The 19748-nt window shown below is 35.1% G+C and overlaps 1 protein-coding gene across 2 annotated transcripts; it reads left to right on the forward strand.

Moving 5' to 3' along the window:
* Positions 1-4503: 4503 nt before the first annotated feature.
* On the forward strand, positions 4504-19585 carry LOC147395982 (kinesin-like protein KIN-13A). 2 transcript variants are annotated; one of them, XM_086450951.1, is made up of 14 exons: positions 4504-4756; positions 5174-5445; positions 7745-7966; positions 9532-9720; positions 10050-10154; positions 10346-10423; positions 10775-10856; positions 12985-13147; positions 14435-14764; positions 15875-16093; positions 16195-16765; positions 18286-18351; positions 18901-19151; positions 19311-19585. In XM_086450951.1, the coding sequence occupies exons 2-13, from the start codon at positions 5230-5232 to the stop codon at positions 19081-19083; spliced, it is 2424 nt and encodes an 807-aa protein (XP_086307077.1). In that variant the 5' UTR covers positions 4504-4756; positions 5174-5229; the 3' UTR covers positions 19084-19151; positions 19311-19585. The 2 variants fall into 2 exon arrangements, with proteins under 2 accessions (XP_086307077.1, XP_086307079.1); XM_086450953.1 differs by having other exon boundaries at positions 5191-5445.
* Positions 19586-19748: the final 163 nt, after the last annotated feature.

Genomic DNA, 19748 nt, shown 5'->3' on the forward strand with positions numbered 1-19748 from the left:
GAATTGAGATACAAACCACAACTGTACTATTGCACAAATCGCAAGAGACGAGAGAGAGAGAGAGAGAGAGAGAGAGGAGGGGGGGGGGGGTGACCGCCAGTAGCCGGAGTTGAGCCCGCAGCCACACGTTTGCTGCAAGAGACGAGAAAGAGAGAGAGATAGGGTAGAGGGAAGTGGGAACCCAAATATCGAAAGGGTTAAGGGTTTAGGTTTTGTAAAAAACTAAAAATCAATTATAAATTTAATATTTTATTTTATATTAATAGTGGTTCGATTTTTTATATTATATGAATCGAGAACCGAACTGAATTTATCAATTCTTCATTTTTTTAAACTCGAAACTAAATCAGTAGCAATTTAAACTGAACCAAACCAATCCAAATTGCACAGTTTGGTTCGATTCTCAGTTTGAACCGAATTAAGTTGCACCCCTAATTCAAACAAGTCCAGGCCTTTTGGCGCATTGGTTTAGCTACCTAAGTTCTAACCATAGTAATTCTTCGAATAATTCGTAGAATTAACCCAAATTTTTCGAATGATACACAAAATAATTAAAATTTAAAAAATTCTTAATTTTTTGAACATTTTCAAATCATTCACGATTTATTCGTTTTCCTTTTTAAACAAATCACTAATCCTTTTTACAAAGAAGGTTAAAAACACAAATTAACCCTTATTTTTATAATAAAAAATATATTTTAATATCACATGATATTATTTTTATTAGTTTCTCTTTACAATTAAAGGTTTCATCATTAGACAATTATTAATTATTGATTATTATTACACTAATCATTGTTTGTTATCGAATTTCACGATTATCAATCAACAATTAATTTTTTTCACTCGTTTTAACTCAATTAATTCAGATAGTATGTGTTTTACATTACGACGATTTGTGTTAATTGTATGACTAATCATAAAAGAAAAAAAAATAGGTTCTTAGTTTTAATTTTTGCCGTTCTTCGAATTTTCAACCTAATTTTTAAATGAATTACTAAATATATATTCCAAATTCTACTTGAATTAATCCCGTAACGATTTTTTGGTGTACACCGAATTTCTAACTATCGTTTTGACCATGGTTTGTAGTTACGTACCATCTTGGAATGTTTTGTTTTTGTGCGCCATGTGGCAGAAAAGTGATGTGGTACTAGATTATGCTATTCAACGCATGAAGTAGAGTATCTATGCCCTTGTACTAGGGTTTTTTTATTAAAAAAAATGGGAATTTAGTTGAAATAGAAAATGCCAAGCCAGTTAGGATGTCACTATTCTCATATAATATAATAATGCCAAGAAATTATGATCTTTAATTCAAATTACGCTCCAAATATCATGCTTTCGGTCAAAGGCTTAATAATTCAAAACCTTATGAAATAAGCTTTAAATGCTCCAATTGATTTGGCTTCAATCCACATCAAATTGGGTTTAGTGGACCATCTTAACCTAATCTTTATCATCACCAATCACCATCACCGTCTTCATTAAAGTTAATTATCACTTTACCCTTGATTCTGTTTATATTTTTTTTCTCCATGTAAGTAATCGACATTAGTAATGTTCCCCTTTATAGTTGTCGAACCCAAGCATTCATTTCGTTCGCTCCAGAAAGCGAATTACTCTTAATTCTAAATCTTCAATGTTGAATCTGAATTGGAAAAATTTGATCGATTTATGCAAATTTAACTGAGCTTGATTACCATCTAGTTGGTGAATTAAAACTTGTTATCAGAATCGAGGCTCAACACCAACGTAGTAACATTTTGAGTCTTATTTAGCACATTAGAAATCTAACACCACAATTCTCTGAGTTTCATCGAAAAATTTAGATAATTTTTTTTTCAAAAAATAATTTCTATTGAACTAAATCCAAGGTTTTGAAAATAGACAACTAATGAACTTCAACATAACTCCCAAACTTAAAAATGAAATTCGACGGTGAAAAATAACTCTTTTTTTTGTGTGGATTTGCAATGATATTAAAGTTAAAAATTGTCATTAGGATTTGCAACAATATTAAATCTCCATCCTTTTTAGGAAGGAAATAAAGGGGGTGGGGACTATCCTGTTATGTACTAGATTTTACCCATCTTGTCATAGACATCCTCTTTGGAATTAAGGGATGGATGATAAAAGATAAAGAAGTTAAAAATTGTCATTGGGATTTGCAACGATATTAAATCTCAACCTTTCTGTATAGGAAGATAAAGGGGGTGGGGACCATCCTGTTATATACTAGATTTTGCCCATCTTGTCTTAGACATCCTCTTTGGAATTAAGGAATTGGCGATAAAAGAAAATAAAGTTTGAAGAGGTATTATTGAAAAATGATGAATATAATATATATATATATATATATATATATATATATATATATATATATATATATATATATAATTGAATGAATATTCTTGAAAGAGGAAAACCAATAAAATTTAGTATGTTTGATAACACTTCTGAAGTTTGAATGGAGGTGGTCCACTTTTAAAATTCAGACTTTAAAAACTTTATTTTCTTTTGTTTTTTATTCAAATTCTTAAATCTGATATATATATATATTTTTAAATACCCTCCTCAAAACCTTAATTTCTATCACTTAACATTTCTTTATACAAACTAGGGGTGCACATGGTTCGGATTGATTCGGATTTTGGCAAAATTGGAATCGAACCAAACATGATCGGTTCTACAAATTTGAAACCGAACCAATCCAATTATCCTATAGAACCGAATCAATCCAATCCAATCTTGGTTCGGATCGGTTCTCGGTTCTTATACTTATTGAAGATAAATATCTTTTTCCTCGATCCAAACATTCTATCTCCTCCAATCTTCAAACCTTAAAAACAAGTAGGACTTTTTAAGCGTGGACTTTGGGGTAGTAAAAAAATTAAAAATTTTCTATATTTCATTTAAGAAATTTGATGTAGATGAGGTTCAATAAGTAGAAAATAATAGATTTTATAGAAGATGAGATAGAGGATGAGTTCAATAAGTTGAAAATGAAAAAATTTCTCCAAGAAAAATGAAGGGGTTTTGGCTTGAGGTTTAAAATAATAGCATTTAAGTCATTTTATGTTATTTTCCTGAACAAATAAGAAATATATTGAAGATCCATTCGAAAAGAATTTAAATTTGTTTACCGTTAATTGAAGGCGCCTGAGAGATCGATAGCTCAGAGATTTATCGAACATTTTTGAATCACAGAGAGAGAGAGAGAGAGAGAGAGAGAGAGAGAGAGAGAGTTTAATCTTCGTTTTCCTATGAGTTTACGAGACGGTGAGGTGAGGTGAGTGAGAGAGACAACTGAGATTGAGAACGACAGCGGCTAGGATTCTGTTTTTAGAATTCTTCAAGCAAGAGGAAGAAGAAAGAAATAAAAAATCGAAAATTTTTATTTTTTAAATAATTATATATATATATAATTGGTTCGGTTTTCGGATTTGTTCGGTTCTCTTATATCCTAATCCGGAACCGAACCAAATTAATCGGGTTTTTTTTTCTTTGATTCGTACCTGAATCGTGGGTGTGTTTAATCCGAACCAATCCAATCCAAAGGCTTCGGATTGATTCGGATCTCGGATTTACCCAATCCAATGTGTACCCCTAATACAAACCCTAAAATCCTTATTTTTAACTTTTCTATATTTCCTTCCTCTACAATTATGTTATAAAAGTCTCTTCCTTTTTTCTCGTTTCGTATTCGAAAACCCTATAATTTTATACGAACTCTAAAATCCTATATGTTTCAACTAGAAAATGAATGATTGTTTATTGTTTGAATATTACCTTATTGGAATATAATTTTTTAAGTATGAATTCAAATTAAAAATAATATTTTTGGGGTGTTTGATTTATTAGAAATCGAAATTAAATGAGTAGATTGTTCCATTATGCATAATATGTTATATTTTTCAATTAACAATTTATTAGAATTATAAAATGGTAATATTGTCAAAATGACCATTATATTTTAAAATTCTATTTGTAACTATAAACTTTAAAAAATGATAAACAAACAATTTTTTGAAAATAAAATTTTAGATTTCAGATTTCAAAATTTCAAAAAACAAACTTTGGACTTCAGAAATATTAGCAAACATAACCTAAGTGGCTCTTGAACTAGAAAAAAAGAAAAAAAATGCAATAAAAGTTAACATTGTCCTAGAGACTCATGGCAAACATCACCACCCAACATAACCTCCATGATAATTCTAACATTTCTATTCTTTTTTAGATCCTTCATTTTTTTCAAAATATTAAAGTTACCCATACTATCCAAACTTATTCTCACATATCTCTTTTGTAAGAGAGATTCTATTGCCACACCAAATTTTGCTAATGTCACCCCAATTCATAACTAAATCACTCATGTGACACCCGTCGTCATATGACATCATTCTCTTCTCCATTTATAAAGGGGCATTAACGTCATTCTCTAGTCTACATTTATTTTTTTTCTTTGAAAAGTAGAAGAGGGAAATAATTTCCATAAATTGGATTTCCGAAAATATATCACTTTGTAAATTGTAAACTGGATTTGTGGGAGCGTACTTCGTGCAGACTCTAATGTCTTTGTCGGAAAGAATTTTTTTTTTACAGAAACAGAGATTCGAAAGCCGTGGCAAAATTAGGGTTTTAATTCTTCCCCATTTCGCATAGATCTGGTCCAGAATATCCAGCATTTTAAGAACGAATCACCATTTTTGATCATCATCGAAAAAGAAAAAAGTTTTGTATCGGATTGAATCTGGTAATTTTCATTCTCTTGTCCCCTCCCCCCACCACGTAGATTCTTCGATTTATTACTCTGGACCGAAATGGGTTCGAATTATTTCGATTTTCAATTATAGAATCAAATTAGGGTTGAATTTGAATTTGAATAGAAATCGCTTGCAACTCGCATCTCCCTCTCTTAGATCGGATTGGTTTCTGTTTCAGATTCGTGATGAAATATCGTTCTTTTTTAACTTGATTTTTTTTTTTTTTTAATATAATTTTTTTGTTCTTTGGATTTATGGTTTCGAAATCGAATCTTCTCTTCTTTTAATTTCATACATTGCTCGCCGAGATTTCATTTATCTTTGTAGTGGCTGTTCTACAAAAAAGTGTGAAAATTGGTTCTTTTAATAACATGTATTGTCCCATGAGATTTAATTTCTCTTTGTAGTGGTTGTTCTTTAAAAGGTGTGAAAATTGGCTCCCCAACGCCGCGCCCAGCGCCAGATGGGCGGTCAAATGCAACAAAGCAATGCTTCTGCTGCTGCAGCCGCTCTGTACGATAACCCGGGAGGGGGCGTCCTGCACAATATGGGGCAGACTAGCGATGCAGGCGACGCAGTCACGGCACGGTGGCTGCAATCTGCCGGGTTGCAGCATCTGGCATCTCCCTTGGCTTCAACTGGCATCGACCATCGACTCCTCCCCAACCTCCTAATGCAGGTATTGAAACAACGAGATACCTTCTCTCTGTCGCACTCTTTCTCTCTTTGTTTGTGTGAGTATAATTATATTAATAATATTTACAATCAGTTTGGTGCAAAAGAGGAGTGAGAAAACAATTCAGTGATAATACATACACCAAAACTACCCATTAGGCAGAAACACAGGTTTGAGCTTTATTTACCCAATATAGGCTCAAAGAGAAGGAAGTCTCGTGGTATTTAGCAACCGACATATATCCATTGACCGACCAATTGGAGGACCGTATTGCATGTATTACTGTTGGTGGACTCCATAGTTTAAAATATCAGAATGTAACGGTCGATATGTATCGGTATAGGCCCAGACCGATACAAGACATTAACCTCAAAATGTTGAATGTTTGAGGAATGTATCAAATGTATCAGTCAATACCGTATCGATTTTAACATTAACCGAAACATTCAATCTGGACAATATTTTAAACCTTGGTAGACGCACTTGTAAAACACCCGACATTTTCTAACATAGGATGGCAAAACTTCCGAAAGTCACCTTATTTTCCATAGCTTCTAAATTGGCCAAAGCCATGACCGTGGCTAAGATCTGGTCCACATGGCCTAATAACATGTATTTGTTTATTGGATCTCTCCATCCATGGGGGCCTCTTTGAAGGGAATTCATACTTGGAAGGGTTGAAGGTATGGTCTCCCATTTAGTCCCCTGTATAGTGCATTGGGATCCCCATTTTCACCCTCTGTACACCAATGAATTCCTTGTGAGAAAATGTATCCCACTTGAAATGTTGAGCTATTTAAAAAGGATAGAACAATGGAGCGTAACATACTATACTAGTATGGGGCATGATATATCTAGGTTGGTCAAAGAAGATTGATATGATCTTTTAATTTTTAGTAGTCGTGTAAAAGGTGGTAAAAGCCACCAGTTGATGTTCATACTCTATTGAAAGATGGGGGATAGGTGGTTCATTTATGGAAAAGATTAAAAGTGAACCCACTATGGCTTGAGTGTTATATTCCAATCCCAGCTCTAAAGGCCCATTGAGGTTGCTGACTTGCTATTTGGTTATATTGCACATTGACATGGTTGTCATATTGCTTAAATGAATTGGTTGGTTCCATTCTAGATGCTTGGTTTAGGTACATTGGGTATTTTGAGAGGTAGAAAACAAAGCACATCACTTTATTTAAATTTGGCTTGGCTCCGGAAGCATTCATGTTTTCCTTGGAGGTAAAAGAGGGGGATCGTTCCACATCCCTGACCGTAAATAAAATTCAGAATTTATGTTTTCTCTGATGTGTAGCTGGAAAATTGACTCCTTTCCAAGTTCTGTAATTTCGATGGACACTAGAAATTTTTAGCACCTTGAAATCAAGATTTCAGACAAGTGACTAATTTATGACATTGGGGTCTTTAGTGTAGTTTCACGCAATCAGTCAATGGAGTTGGTGGGGATTTGGCTTGGGTCACTACACAAAAAGGGTGAGTTGGCTAGTGGAAAAGAGTACTTTAAATCAATGTGAAATCAAAAGTACTCCTGATGCTTGCAAAAACCATCATTTGCCTTCAAAAAGTGCTTAGATATCAAGAAATATCACACTTGGATGTGTTGAGAATTTCCTGTATCATGAAGATCTCCTCTTCTAGTTATCAAAATTGCTCTCTAAAATTGTTAAGCTGCTTTTCATGCAGTTAAATCATTATATCAGTCACACACCATCTTTTGAAAATTTCTTCCTACCAAAACTTCCCTCCCGAGCTTGTGTCCAACCTAAACCCCTACCTTTCCTTTCTCTTCCCCTTTTTTCATTTGTATCGTTCTAATTGTGCTCAATGCAGGCCCCCCTTATCCCTTATGTTATTGGGAATGAAATGCTGATTATTTATTAAAATTGTGAATAATGTAACCTTTATTTATATTTTATTTTCATCTAAAGTTTGTGTAGCCCTTGTTCATCCACTGTCTTCTGAGTGATCGTTGAGTCATTGCTCCTGGTCCGTTGGGGAACCAAGAGAGGATTCGTTACTGCGGTAAGTGGTTAATGTGATCTTCCACTTCAGGTTTTTTCCCTCTCTTGGTGAGCTCATGATCTTAGGGGCAAGATAATCGGAATTTTAATGGAGAAATTTGAGTAGTATGTTTATCTTTATTTTTATTTCCAATTTTGTTTTCTTATTGTGCATAATGTTTGGAGTTCCATTTTTTATGTTTAAAATTTTATACTATTGTTGCCTTTTGTGATTTTAGATTTCCTGTAAGTTTGAGATAATAAGGGGAATTTTTGTGATATTATTGAAGGGCCATGGAGCGCAATCTGCTGAAGAGAAGCAGAAGCTCTTAAAATTATTGATGAACCTCAATTTGAACGGGGAGTCTGGTTCTGAACCATATACTCCTACTTTCCAAAGTTCTGGTGCAGTTGCTGGAACAGACGGTTTCTATTCTCCTGAACTTAGAGGGGAATTTGGAGCTGGCCTTTTGGATCTCCATGCTATGGATGATACAGAGCTTCTATCAGAGGTATGATACTTTACTTTGTGCCCATTTCCTTCTGCAATAGCACATTAGTGTCACCTGGTCTTTCCATTTTCCCATTGAGAATGACAAGATAGGGAAATCCCTAATTTACTGACTCGCTGAAATTATTAATTTCAATAACATGTGCAATTTCTTTATTCTTCACCATTATCGTGTAGACCTCATATGAGAGACGCGTGTATGTGAGTAGCTAGTGTTTTAATGAAGAATTTTTTTTGGTAAGTGTAAATTTTATTAAGAAAAAAGAAAAGAAAAGGAGGCTGAGATAGCCCCCAATACAGAAAAAGGCAAACAAAGAAAAGGCAAAGAACAAAGAAAAAAGGAAAGAAAAAAGAGCCCTCCACAGCTACGCTTCACAGAGCGCATCCCATTTAAAAACAAAATCCTCAAACGAGACCCCAAGGAACTCACTGCTCAGCTTTGACCAAAAGTAAAGGAGACCCAAATTTCCAGAAACACTGTTTGGGGTGTACTTTCTTTACCCAGGAACACCCTTTTATTTCTCTCTTTCCAAAGACCCCACGTTCCCACCCAATAGCTGGAGGAAGAATAGCCTAGGGTTATCTTTTTCTGCAAGAGAAAACATTAACGTCCAAACGACCGAGGGAAAGCCCAAATTACCTGAAAAAGATCTAAAAAGTGCAATCAAATTTCCTTCGAGAACGGACAGTGGATAAGAAGATGGTTAGTCAATTATTTTGATGAAGATATTGTAATTAGCTTTATTATTTGGCATCCTGCAATGAGAGTACTTGCCTCTTGTCAGCATTCTTTGAAATCGATAATAAGTAGAACTTGTTCATATAAGAATTACGTAACATGTCCAAAAAATAGAAAAAAGAAAAAGAAAAAGAAAAATGATAAATAGTGATAGCAACTCTATTTTAAGTGTAAAAGTTACTATTGGGCCATCTTACCCAATCTTTCAAAGCTTGTCTCATTGACTTGTAATGGTTAAGCTACTTGTCTAGGGCAGGATATTGTATTAGCTGACTTAAAGAAAATTGTGAGAAATCTTGAAGTAAAGTCATTTATTGACTTGTAATTTTATCATTAGTTTTCTCATCTCATTAGTCATCAAATAGACGGAGATTGTTCACTATGGATTCAGATGCTACTTGAATTAACTTGTATTTAATTCTTTTTTTAACTTACTCCTTACCAGCATACATTATTTTATGGTTTAATAAGTGTAAGTCATATGCTTGTTCAATTTATTACTATTAAGTACTATCGTAAACTTATCTATAAAAAAGAAAGTACTATTATAAACTTAAGCATAGTAACTAGTAGCCAGTCAAGTATGAGATCCACACTTCTGTAACAGCTATTACATAATTTACAAGATTAATATAAGACGTCATATTTTTTAGAAAGCTAAGGTATAAGAGAGAAGGTGGAAACTGTTGCAGGATTTTAGATTCCATAAATACCAAGTAAATCTGCAAATTTGCCATAACAATTTATTGGTATATTATCTGGTGCATATGTTTCCATCTTTTCCTTTGGATATTTTTTTTGATAATAGTGTTTTGTCCCCTTGGCAGCATGTTATGTCAGATCCCTTTGAGCCATCACCTTTCATGCCGGCAGCTACAAACGAGCTTGATAATGACTTTGATGATGTGACTAGCAGACAGCAACAATGGCAAGCAGCAGATACCTCTGTCAGATTGCCAATTATTGAAAAAGAGAACAGCACAAAGGAGAGCAACCTTGCAAAGATTAAAGTTGTGGTATGTTTGGTTCTTTTCCTGGTAGTGCTCATCCGCTTGTGGCTTTCTTCAGTAGTTACTGTCTAGTACAATTCGATGCTGGACAGTTAATGGTTTGATCAACATTGTTTAAGAAAACAGAGGGATTCCTCTTATATCTTCTTGGAGACCTGCATAAGTCTCAGGTTTGGCTATAGGCTCACAAAAAACCACCACTTTAATTATCCCCATGTGTGCCCTAAGAGCACGTGTTTTGTGTGTCTTAAGATATGTCAAACTATCTCCCCCCCCCCTCCAACCCTCAAACATACATTGATAATCTCTGATTCTTCATGTTGCATGTATATCAGGTACGTAAAAGACCTTTAAACAAGAAGGAGCTGTCTCGGAAGGAAGAGGATATTGTAACTGTGTATGATAGTTCATACTTATCTGTCCACGAGCCCAAGCTAAAGGTTTGGATCTTTTATTTCTTCTATAGAATGTATTAAATTATATTGCTATAAAAAAGAGAAGAGAAAATTATAAACCTGTCTACTCGATGCATACTGCGTAGTAGAAATTGATGCTAGATTGATATGAAACTCTATTTCATTACTTGGTCATACTTCAATGAAAGAACTAATTTAATGTCCTGATGTGAAAGGTGGACTTGACTGCATATGTGGAGAAGCATGAATTTTTTTTTGATGCCGTTCTAGATGAGCATGTCTCCAATGATGAGGTAACATTTTTCTTAGTGATTGGAATTTTCTAGCTACTGCTATAATGTACTTTTGGTCAAGAAACTCTATTAACCATTTTTTTTAATAATTAAAACTCTATTAACTATAGTTCCCTGAAGGTGCTAACTTGCTAAGCTAACTAACTTTATATAGTTGTTGGTTTTATCTTTATTTATAATTCTTGTTCTGTAGCTTTTCGGGCATTTTTTTTTTAAATGTTAGTCTTATACCTTTTAAGATTTTATTTATTTTGGCAAACATTGATGGTTAACCATGTTTTAAGACTGCTTCGTTTATGTTCTTTTTAGATATTTAAGGTTTGATTGCTGCCCATACACTTGCTTGAACAGGTATATCGTGTTACTGTGGAACCAATTATTCCTACCATTTTTCAGCGAACAAAAGCAACATGCTTTGCGTATGGCCAAACAGGTGGGCAGGGATTCGGATTTCCCTTATTACTTTTGGACATAGATCAGCAATTCATTTAAACTCTTGTTAGTTGTCTTCCTTGATTCATTATCATGGATAGTTTGTTCATTATTGCATGATGCATCGTGAGTGACATTGATTCAGGGTGGTTTTATTTCTTCAATGTTAAAGTTACTGGAACTATTGAAACTAAATAATTAGAAAAATTCGTCATCAACTTGAAGGCAGAAGTTTTCAGTAATTACTAATTAGGTTACTTTCCTCGAAAAATAAAAATATTGGAAGTATGTGTATGTGACAAATTTCTCTCTCCTAAATTCAAATATAATTGTATTATCAAATCTGTTACCCTTCTCAGAAATAAATAATTAAAAAAAAATCGTTATCAACTTTAAGGTAGAAAATTTTGAATTTTGTTTGCACTTTATTCACAATGCGTTTCCCTTCAAGGCTAAACTTATAATGTTAAAATCTGAACTAATTTACACATCAACAAAATATAAGTAATTCAAGGGGGTTTAAATAAAGAGAAGTTTGTAGAATTTTTTCAACTTTGAGAAGTTCCAAATTATTGTCCAGATGGTTAATAAATACACCGATATTTTTGGAAATTACTGAGCCAAGCATCATGGCAATAGTCACAACTCATTATACCACAAAAGATAACTAATTGGAATAACATATGCAAGATGAATAGTGTTCCATACGTAAGTACCCAGAATTTTGGAGGTAAAATTTACAATTAACTTTAACAATAACTTCATCTCAGTTAATAAAATCTCAATTACAATATGGATTTTTCACGGCTGAAAATTGACCTATGACCCTAAATGGCTTGTTTAAGGCGAGAAAGGGGGAAATTGTTGGAGTTTCGTTTTTTTGTTGATTTTTTTATTTTTTATTTTTTTATTTTTATGTTTAAGGTGAGAAAGGGGAAATTGTTGAATGAACCTTGTTTCTCCATCCAGTTTTGTGTAAAATAAATAAATAGATCTTGTATAAATCCATAGAATAACAAGTTTATATATCATAGATTTGTAGTTTTGATGCATTTACAAATTTAAAATACACAATTGGTCGAGTTTTTGATCTTGAGATTGACCTGTACAAATTGTTTTTGGCTGAAAACCTTACAGGTGTCAGATTTTTTCACATAAGAACGGCCTGAAAGCATCCAAATGTGAAGATAATACAAATAATAGTGTTTTTAAATACCTGTCATGAAAAAAAAAACTTCTCATTACTGCTATATATGAATATGAATATGATAAGCATGTGCTTCTTGTGGCATTCCTTATTTCGGCAACTTGCTTTCTGAATGTGCCTATGCTATTACTTGTATTAATGAATTAACTCAAACCATCCCTTAATTTGCCTAAATTTACAAAACTACCAACTTACTTTGTTCCAACCGACCATATCTCAAAGTAGTTTTGATTATTCAAATTGCCCTTGTTTCTAATCTATGAGTTGTTTTGCTATTAAGATAGTACTATTAGAAAGCTTCACCGAAATCTTTTATTTATTTATTGGTAAGCCTGTTTTTAATGAGTTCAGTAACCGGTGCTGGCGGGATTTGAACCCAGGTCTCTGGTATCATCACCTAGAGACTTTACTAACTAAGCTAGCTGGCACCTGCAAAGCTTCACTGAAATCTGTACAACAATGCTTGTATTAACTATTTTTATTTAAATATAAAATTTCTATTTACATTAGTATGAAATTTTATTGTAATACCCTTAGAAACTTATTTTTTACATCAGACAATAACATTTGGCTAATTATAGTACTATCTTTTCTTTGAAGATATCCCACGCTAATATTGATTCTACTTTGGTTTAATTTTTTTCAAATACCTTTTTGATGTAAACCATGAAATACCCTTCGAAATTTGTTTGTAATGTGTAAAGAATTAGGTTTGGTTCAACTACAGATGCCACATGGAAGTTGAAGGCACTGGTTTTCGACTTAGAGTTTGCCTTTATTTTTGTTCTGATTCTCTTCTCATCTTTCTATGATCTCTTGAAGTTGATCAAGTTGTGATGAGGATAATTGCCTATATTCCTGTTGCTGACCCCTAAACTCGGGATATGGCTAGAGGATTATGATGTATATTTATAATTTTCAGGAAGTGGTAAAACTTTCACCATGCAACCTCTACCTCTCAGAGCTGCAGGAGACCTTGTCAGGTTATTGCATCATCCAACTTACCGTAGTCAGAGATTTAAATTGTGGCTTAGCTTTTTCGAGATATATGGAGGAAAGCTTTATGACCTTCTCACTGATAGAAGGTCAGTATTCTCAGTGTGTTTGGTATTAAGTGTTTCTTTGATGTATCGCTATACTGATGCTCTCATTTTGTTAGGGCTCACTGAATAATTGCTGGTATTCATAGGGTTTTTTTTATAGCACATTTTACGGTTGAAGTATAAATGTTTTGGTCAGACCAGCATGTCTGAACACCACGATTGTTGGAATTTGCGAGACCTTTAATATGGTTGTGTGTGGTCAGCAAATTTATACATCAAGGTTTGCAGGATTCACAGTGCTGGAACCTGTGAGACCATGTAATATGGTGGTGGTTTCCAATGAGCTACCACATTGGGTACTTGTATGATATTTTATTTTATGTTTTTTTCCCCGTCCAGGGGGGTGTTGTGTTAGGTAGGGCTGCAACCTGGGCGGGTTGGAGGGTAAACCCAGGCTCAACCCAAGTAGTAGAACCCTCAACCCGAGCTAGATCTTCTAAAATTGGGTTGAGCTTGGGTTAGCCTGAGTTAGGTAATTTTGGGCGATTTGGTCGGGTTGGGCTTGTTGAATTACCCTAATTTCAGCACCGAGTTACTAGTCTCGTTAAAAACAGGCTTACCAATTAAAAAAATTATATTTTAAAAAGAAATATAACATCAAAAACAAAATCACTAATAAATAAAATCGCTTACAATCTTCAAATCTATCATTGGGAGAATATTCAGACAAATCATACTAAACTAAAGCTCACATTAATAATATACAATTGTCAACAAGCCATAATAATGAGATGGATTAAAAATCTAAATTAAAAATATATAATTAATATAAAAATATTTATATATTAGTATATAGTATCAGGTTCGAGTTGAGTTGGATTGCCCGAACCCTCTACCCGAGCTCAACCCAAATTGAGGTCGGGTTGAGATATACTAACCCAGGCTCAATTCATCTTCTACATAACTTGGCCCAGGCTTGTCCATCAATCAGGTTGAGCCTGGGTTGCGTTCGGGCCAACTCGCCCTAGTGTTAGGCCCTGCCCAAAGCCTGAGCAAACTCAATTAAAATCCACTACCAAAGGTCCAAAACCTCTTAAGGGCCTGCTCGTTTACACCCGTATTGGAGTATATGCAACCTATGAAAATCTTGAGTGGTCATGACTGCATGTTTGAATAACACAAGTTACGGGATTCTTGGTGGTGAAACCTCTGCAAGTGTTTAATATGATGTCTTCCCAGCTACCTCATTGGGCCTTTAATGATCCTGCTTACCCCAAATTTTTGGGATAGAGATTCGATGATGATGATATTTTTAATGTTCCTGACCAGGAAACTCTGCATGAGGGAAGATGGCCGGCAACAGGTTTGCATTGTTGGACTGCAGGAATTTGAAGTTTCAGATGTACAAATTGTAAAAGAATATATTGAGAGGGGAAATGCAGCAAGAAGTACAGGTTCTACTGGTGCCAATGAGGAATCTTCAAGATCTCATGCAATCCTACAACTTTCCGTTAAGAAGCACAATGAGATAAAGGAATCCAAAAGGCACAATGATGGAAATGAATCCAAGGGTGGGAAGGTTGTGGGAAAGATCTCGTTTATTGATCTGGCCGGTAGCGAACGTGGTGCTGACACTACAGATAATGATCGACAAACACGGTTAGTTTTATGCATTATGTTTTCCATCTTTTATATTTACATGATTTACGGATAATTTATTTATAGTAGTTACTTGGAAGTCTTCTCGCCCACAATTTATGTCGTAAATCAGATGTTTCTTTCACTGTTTCCTGCATTGTTTTCTCGTCCTGTAAATTCTGATCTTGTGTCTTGTATGATACAGCTTCTACCATTTCAAGTTTTGCTAGTTGTGTACTTTGTGTTGACAGCATTTTTTAGATGCTCCGGTGCATTTTAAGATTATTATTGTATTTACACGTTCGTTCTTTGAATTTCTGTTATCTTCTGAGACAATCTATGAGTAATCATCTATTTGGTTCTGGTTGACTTTGATTTAAACGATAATGAGACAATCTGTCTATATGCTTTCCTGCTTTTTATTTGGTTTGAAAATTTGTGTACTGTTTTCTGCATCAACTTAGAAGGTTTGTTGATAGGTTGGGATCACCAGATCCAACATCCCATGATCGGATCTGGATCCCATCCATTGAAGTCTTGTCGTCTAGTGGGCTTATATTGGACCAGTCACTTATCAACTCTGATCCGATCCGAATGTGATTCATTGGCAGCCTACTTACGGGTGGCTTTGGGTGGTGGTCCTAGGGTTTTCAATGGATCAGATTAGACCTGAAATCCAACCGATAATTACATGTACGGATCAAGGATTTGGTTTCTGATAAGGACCCGATCCTATAAAATTTGTAAATGATGTATATTTATATTTAATATTTTATTTAGATGTATGATGTATATGTACTTTTATTAAATGAAATCAGGTTGGATTATGACCATAAGAAAATATTGATTTTTCGGATTGAATCGGATCTGAAACTTTATATATATCATATCGGATTGGGCCTGAACTTAAAATGGCATATCCAAATGGGTCCAAGTCCAATAAATTCCTGTCATATCATGTCAGGTTTGGTGCCAATGCGATTCAAACCTGACCATTGACAGCCCTAGTGGCTTCCAGCCTTCTTGCTTGTTTAGCCTGGGTACTAGTATGCTGTTGATTGGTTTCTTATGATTTACCCTTGTCCTTGAAATTATGGTTCAGATGTTAATTGTTAACCTATATCCTCGCAGGATTGAAGGGGCAGAAATAAACAAGAGCCTTTTGGCTCTGAAGGAGTGTATCCGTGCTCTTGACAATGATCAGATTCATATCCCATTTCGTGGGAGCAAACTCACAGAGGTGCTCCGTGATTCCTTTGTTGGAAATTCTAGGACTGTTATGATCTCTTGCATTTCTCCAAATGCTGGTTCTTGTGAACATACACTCAATACTTTGAGATATGCAGATAGGTATGTCAGATTTTTTTTTTTGTGAATGTAAACTAAGTAGTTAATCTGGCAATAATGAGCTATCCTAGTTTATTAATGAAACACTACTATTTGATTAACAGGGTTAAAAGTCTATCCAAGAGTGGGAATGCTAAAAAAGACCAGGTCCAAGGTTTGTTGCCACCTACAAATAAGGAATCTTCATCAGCACCATCTTTGCCCTTTTCCATTGAGTCGGAAGATGTTTATGACCTTATTCAAGAAGTGAAAGTGCCAGACACGGGTAGAAGGTTTGTCGAAAAAGAAGTTTTCTCCAATAATTTGCCGTCAAATAACCCGTTGAATGGGAGGGAGGAAAGTGGGGTTGCTTCTGGTCCTCTGGACAGGGAACGTGTTGACATGAAAAGTACTTTTAGTAGTTCAACTGGGGAGAAATTATATTCCTCTGCTCCTAACTCAAATGATATGGTAGAGGAGAAGGTAAAGAAGGTGTCTCAGCCTCATCAAAAAGTTTCTAGGGAGGAAAAACCAGGAAAGCAAGGGAACTGGTCTAGAAAAGATGGTGGTGGATCTGACTTTTCCAGCACAAGTTACAAACAGCAAAAGGTTTCTGATTCTATGTTGAACAATGTTGGCTCAAGACAATATGAAACTGAACCACCTCATGATGGAGATATCAATGCCATACTAGAGGTAAGTTACTAAAGTCACGTTAGGCCAAGATTCAAATTTTCTTTTGTTTTTAATTTTATTCACTTTATATTAACTGCATTCAGTATGAACTAGGGGTGCAATTTGGTTCGGGTTGGTTCGGATTAGAGCAAAATCAGAACCGAACCGATCAAGATCGGTTCCATCGTATGAGAACCATAACCGAACCGAATTATTCTATAACCGAACCAATCCATACCGACCTTACTTCAGTTTGGTTCCATGGTTTGGTCGTAAATCGCAGCCGCAGCTGGAGAGAGAGAAAGAGAGAGAGGAACCTGTTGCAGGTAGCAGCCGCAAGAGAGAGATCAGCCGGTCGTAGAGACGATGATGAGGGTTTGATTTTAGCCGGCGGTAGCCGCTTGCAGAGACATGAGAGAGAGAGAGAGAGAGATGAGTTTTAGCCGATGGCAGCCGGTCGCAGAGACGACAATGAGGGTTTGGTTTTAGTCGGTGGCAGCCGCTCGCAGAGACGACAATGAGGGTTTGGTTTTAGTCGGTGGCAGCTGCTCGCAGAGAGAGAGAGAGAGAGAGAGAGAGAGAAGAGAGAGAGAGAGAGAGATAAGGGGTTTTAGCCGCTGGTAGCCTGTAACAGAGACGGGAGAGAGACGAGGGTTCGAACAGTTTTGTTTTGTTAAAAATAAAAATGAAAAATGATATATATATATATATATATATATATATATGTGTCGGGTTATTACGACCCCCTTTGCGACACACCATTTTGTCTTATATGGGCAAAAATGTTTGGAATGGACTGATTTTTTGTGAGGATGATCTCTATGGTGAGGAGATCATCCTTGCCAAAAATCAGCTCATTATGAAACTTTAGCCCCATGTTTACAAGTTGAAAAATTTTAGACCGTCCAATTTTTGTAAATCAATTTTGATGGGGTTAGAAGTTTTGGAATGGGATGATTTTTTGCCAGGATGATCCCCTCATCACAGAGATCATCCTCACAAAAAATCAGCCCATTCCAAACATTTTTTCCCGTATAAGACAAAATGGTGTGTCGCAAAGGGAGTCGTAATAACGCCATCCTATATATATTGGTTCGGTTTTCGGGTTGGTTCGGTTTTTTATATTATTTGAACTGAGAACCGAACCGAATTTATCGGTTTTTTATTTTTAAAATCCGAAACCAAACCGATATAAGTATAAACCGAACCAAACCAATCCAAATTCCACGGTTTGGTTCTGTTCTCGGTTTGAACCGAATTAAGTTGCACCCCTAGTATGAACTATGAACTATGAACTAAAGGCACATAAATGCCTAACCATATTTCGGCTTGTGATCAATCCATGGATAATGATAGAAAATAAGTAGGCACGGAAAACAATTAAACAAGTACATGTTCGAGCATAATTTCCCAACTCCTTATCAATCTTGATTCATTTCAATATAAACAAAAATTTAACCAATTTGATTGAGACTAGAATATAACAAGTCCGTAAGAAAAGGTGGTTGGTATTAAACTCTTTCTTTTCTTTGATACTGCAGGAAGAAGAGGCTCTAATTGCAGCTCATAGGAAGGAAATTGAAGATACAATGGAAATTGTCCGTGAAGTAAGTTCGGGTTATCATCTCTTTTAGTATTTCTTTTCAAAATTATATTTTCATATACTAAGGCGGTAAGCTATACATTTTCAAATATGCCCTCTTGGATGTCTTTTAGGTTTTATGGTGTGAATAACTTGTACGATTCCTGATCCTTGTATATGGTTTCAATACATGAAATGTTTGAATCACACTGTGCGTGGAAATATATTTCGTGGTTCTAGTTTTATGATGAACTTCTGTTTTATAAATTTGAGCTTATGAGTTATTATTTACCTATTTCTTTGCAAGAGAAATGCTAGTGCTTTGGATAAAAAACAAATGCAACATCGGTGGGTAACTGGGTATAACAGTTGTCTAAGTTAGGGTGTTTTGGTGATTTACACAACTTGAACTGTACCAATTAAAATGATAGACTACCTCGCATAGAGCTCAAAGTTTCGTGTGTACCACTAGCATTTCTCCTTTGCAAATTAGCATTGCAACCATTGGAAGTATTTAATATTTTGTGTGTTGAGATTATTGAATCATCTTTCTTTTCCTTTATATGTATATCAGGAGATGAAGCTGTTGGCGGAAGTGGAGCAACCAGGCAGCCACATCGACAACTATGTGACCCACTTGAGCTTTGTACTCTCACGCAAGGCTGCAGGTCTGGTCAGCCTACAAGCTCGGCTAGCACGATTCCAGCATCGCCTAAAAGAACAGGAAATACTCGGTCGGAAAAAGGTCCCCCGTTAAGTCAGTCTGTGGGGCCTCTCCTAGGCTCCTGTCCTCTCTGATCTCAATAGTGGAACCATAATCTGCTTGTAATCTCTTGTTTCCTTCTTGTATCTTTCCTTATTATTATTGTTACATTGTTAAAAGGTTTTATTAATCTACACTGACTTCTTCTCAATGGTAGAAAGATTAGATCTGAATTCAAAAACTGCCCTGTGATGTTTCCATTTTTTGTTATGTTTGCGCAGTTTACAAGTGGAGAGAGATCTGTGGGAGGATTTACTGCTTCATAGCAACATACAACTTAGTCTGTCATTGGTGATAAAATAGGGATATGCTGGGCTCAACAGAACTGTGGTGAAAGTAATGATTTGTTGTGCAAGGAGATAATTGTGTAATATCTTAAATGATGTTTCAGATTTGTTTCAAATGTGTTCTATGTTTTACGTCTATGATGATATTGGGATGTCAATTTGTACCTGAAGAATGATAAAGAAAAAAAAAATTATATTGTTTGTTTCAATTGCAGTCCTGTTCTCAATTATTCCATGTAGCATTTGTAAAAATCAGTCTCTGGATGGTGTTACAGAGTTAGTGGATTCATTCGCTTGAGACCATAAATCTTTGGGGCAAGGTTTTGTTGGTGAATTTATAAAACTCACGACCTTCAACACAAAAGACTTAAA

The sequence above is a fragment of the Akebia trifoliata genome, chromosome 8 (genome assembly GCF_017979445.1).
Source record: "Akebia trifoliata isolate Shusen 1 chromosome 8, ASM1797944v1, whole genome shotgun sequence".
In the NCBI taxonomy this organism is placed as follows: domain Eukaryota; kingdom Viridiplantae; phylum Streptophyta; class Magnoliopsida; order Ranunculales; family Lardizabalaceae; genus Akebia; species Akebia trifoliata.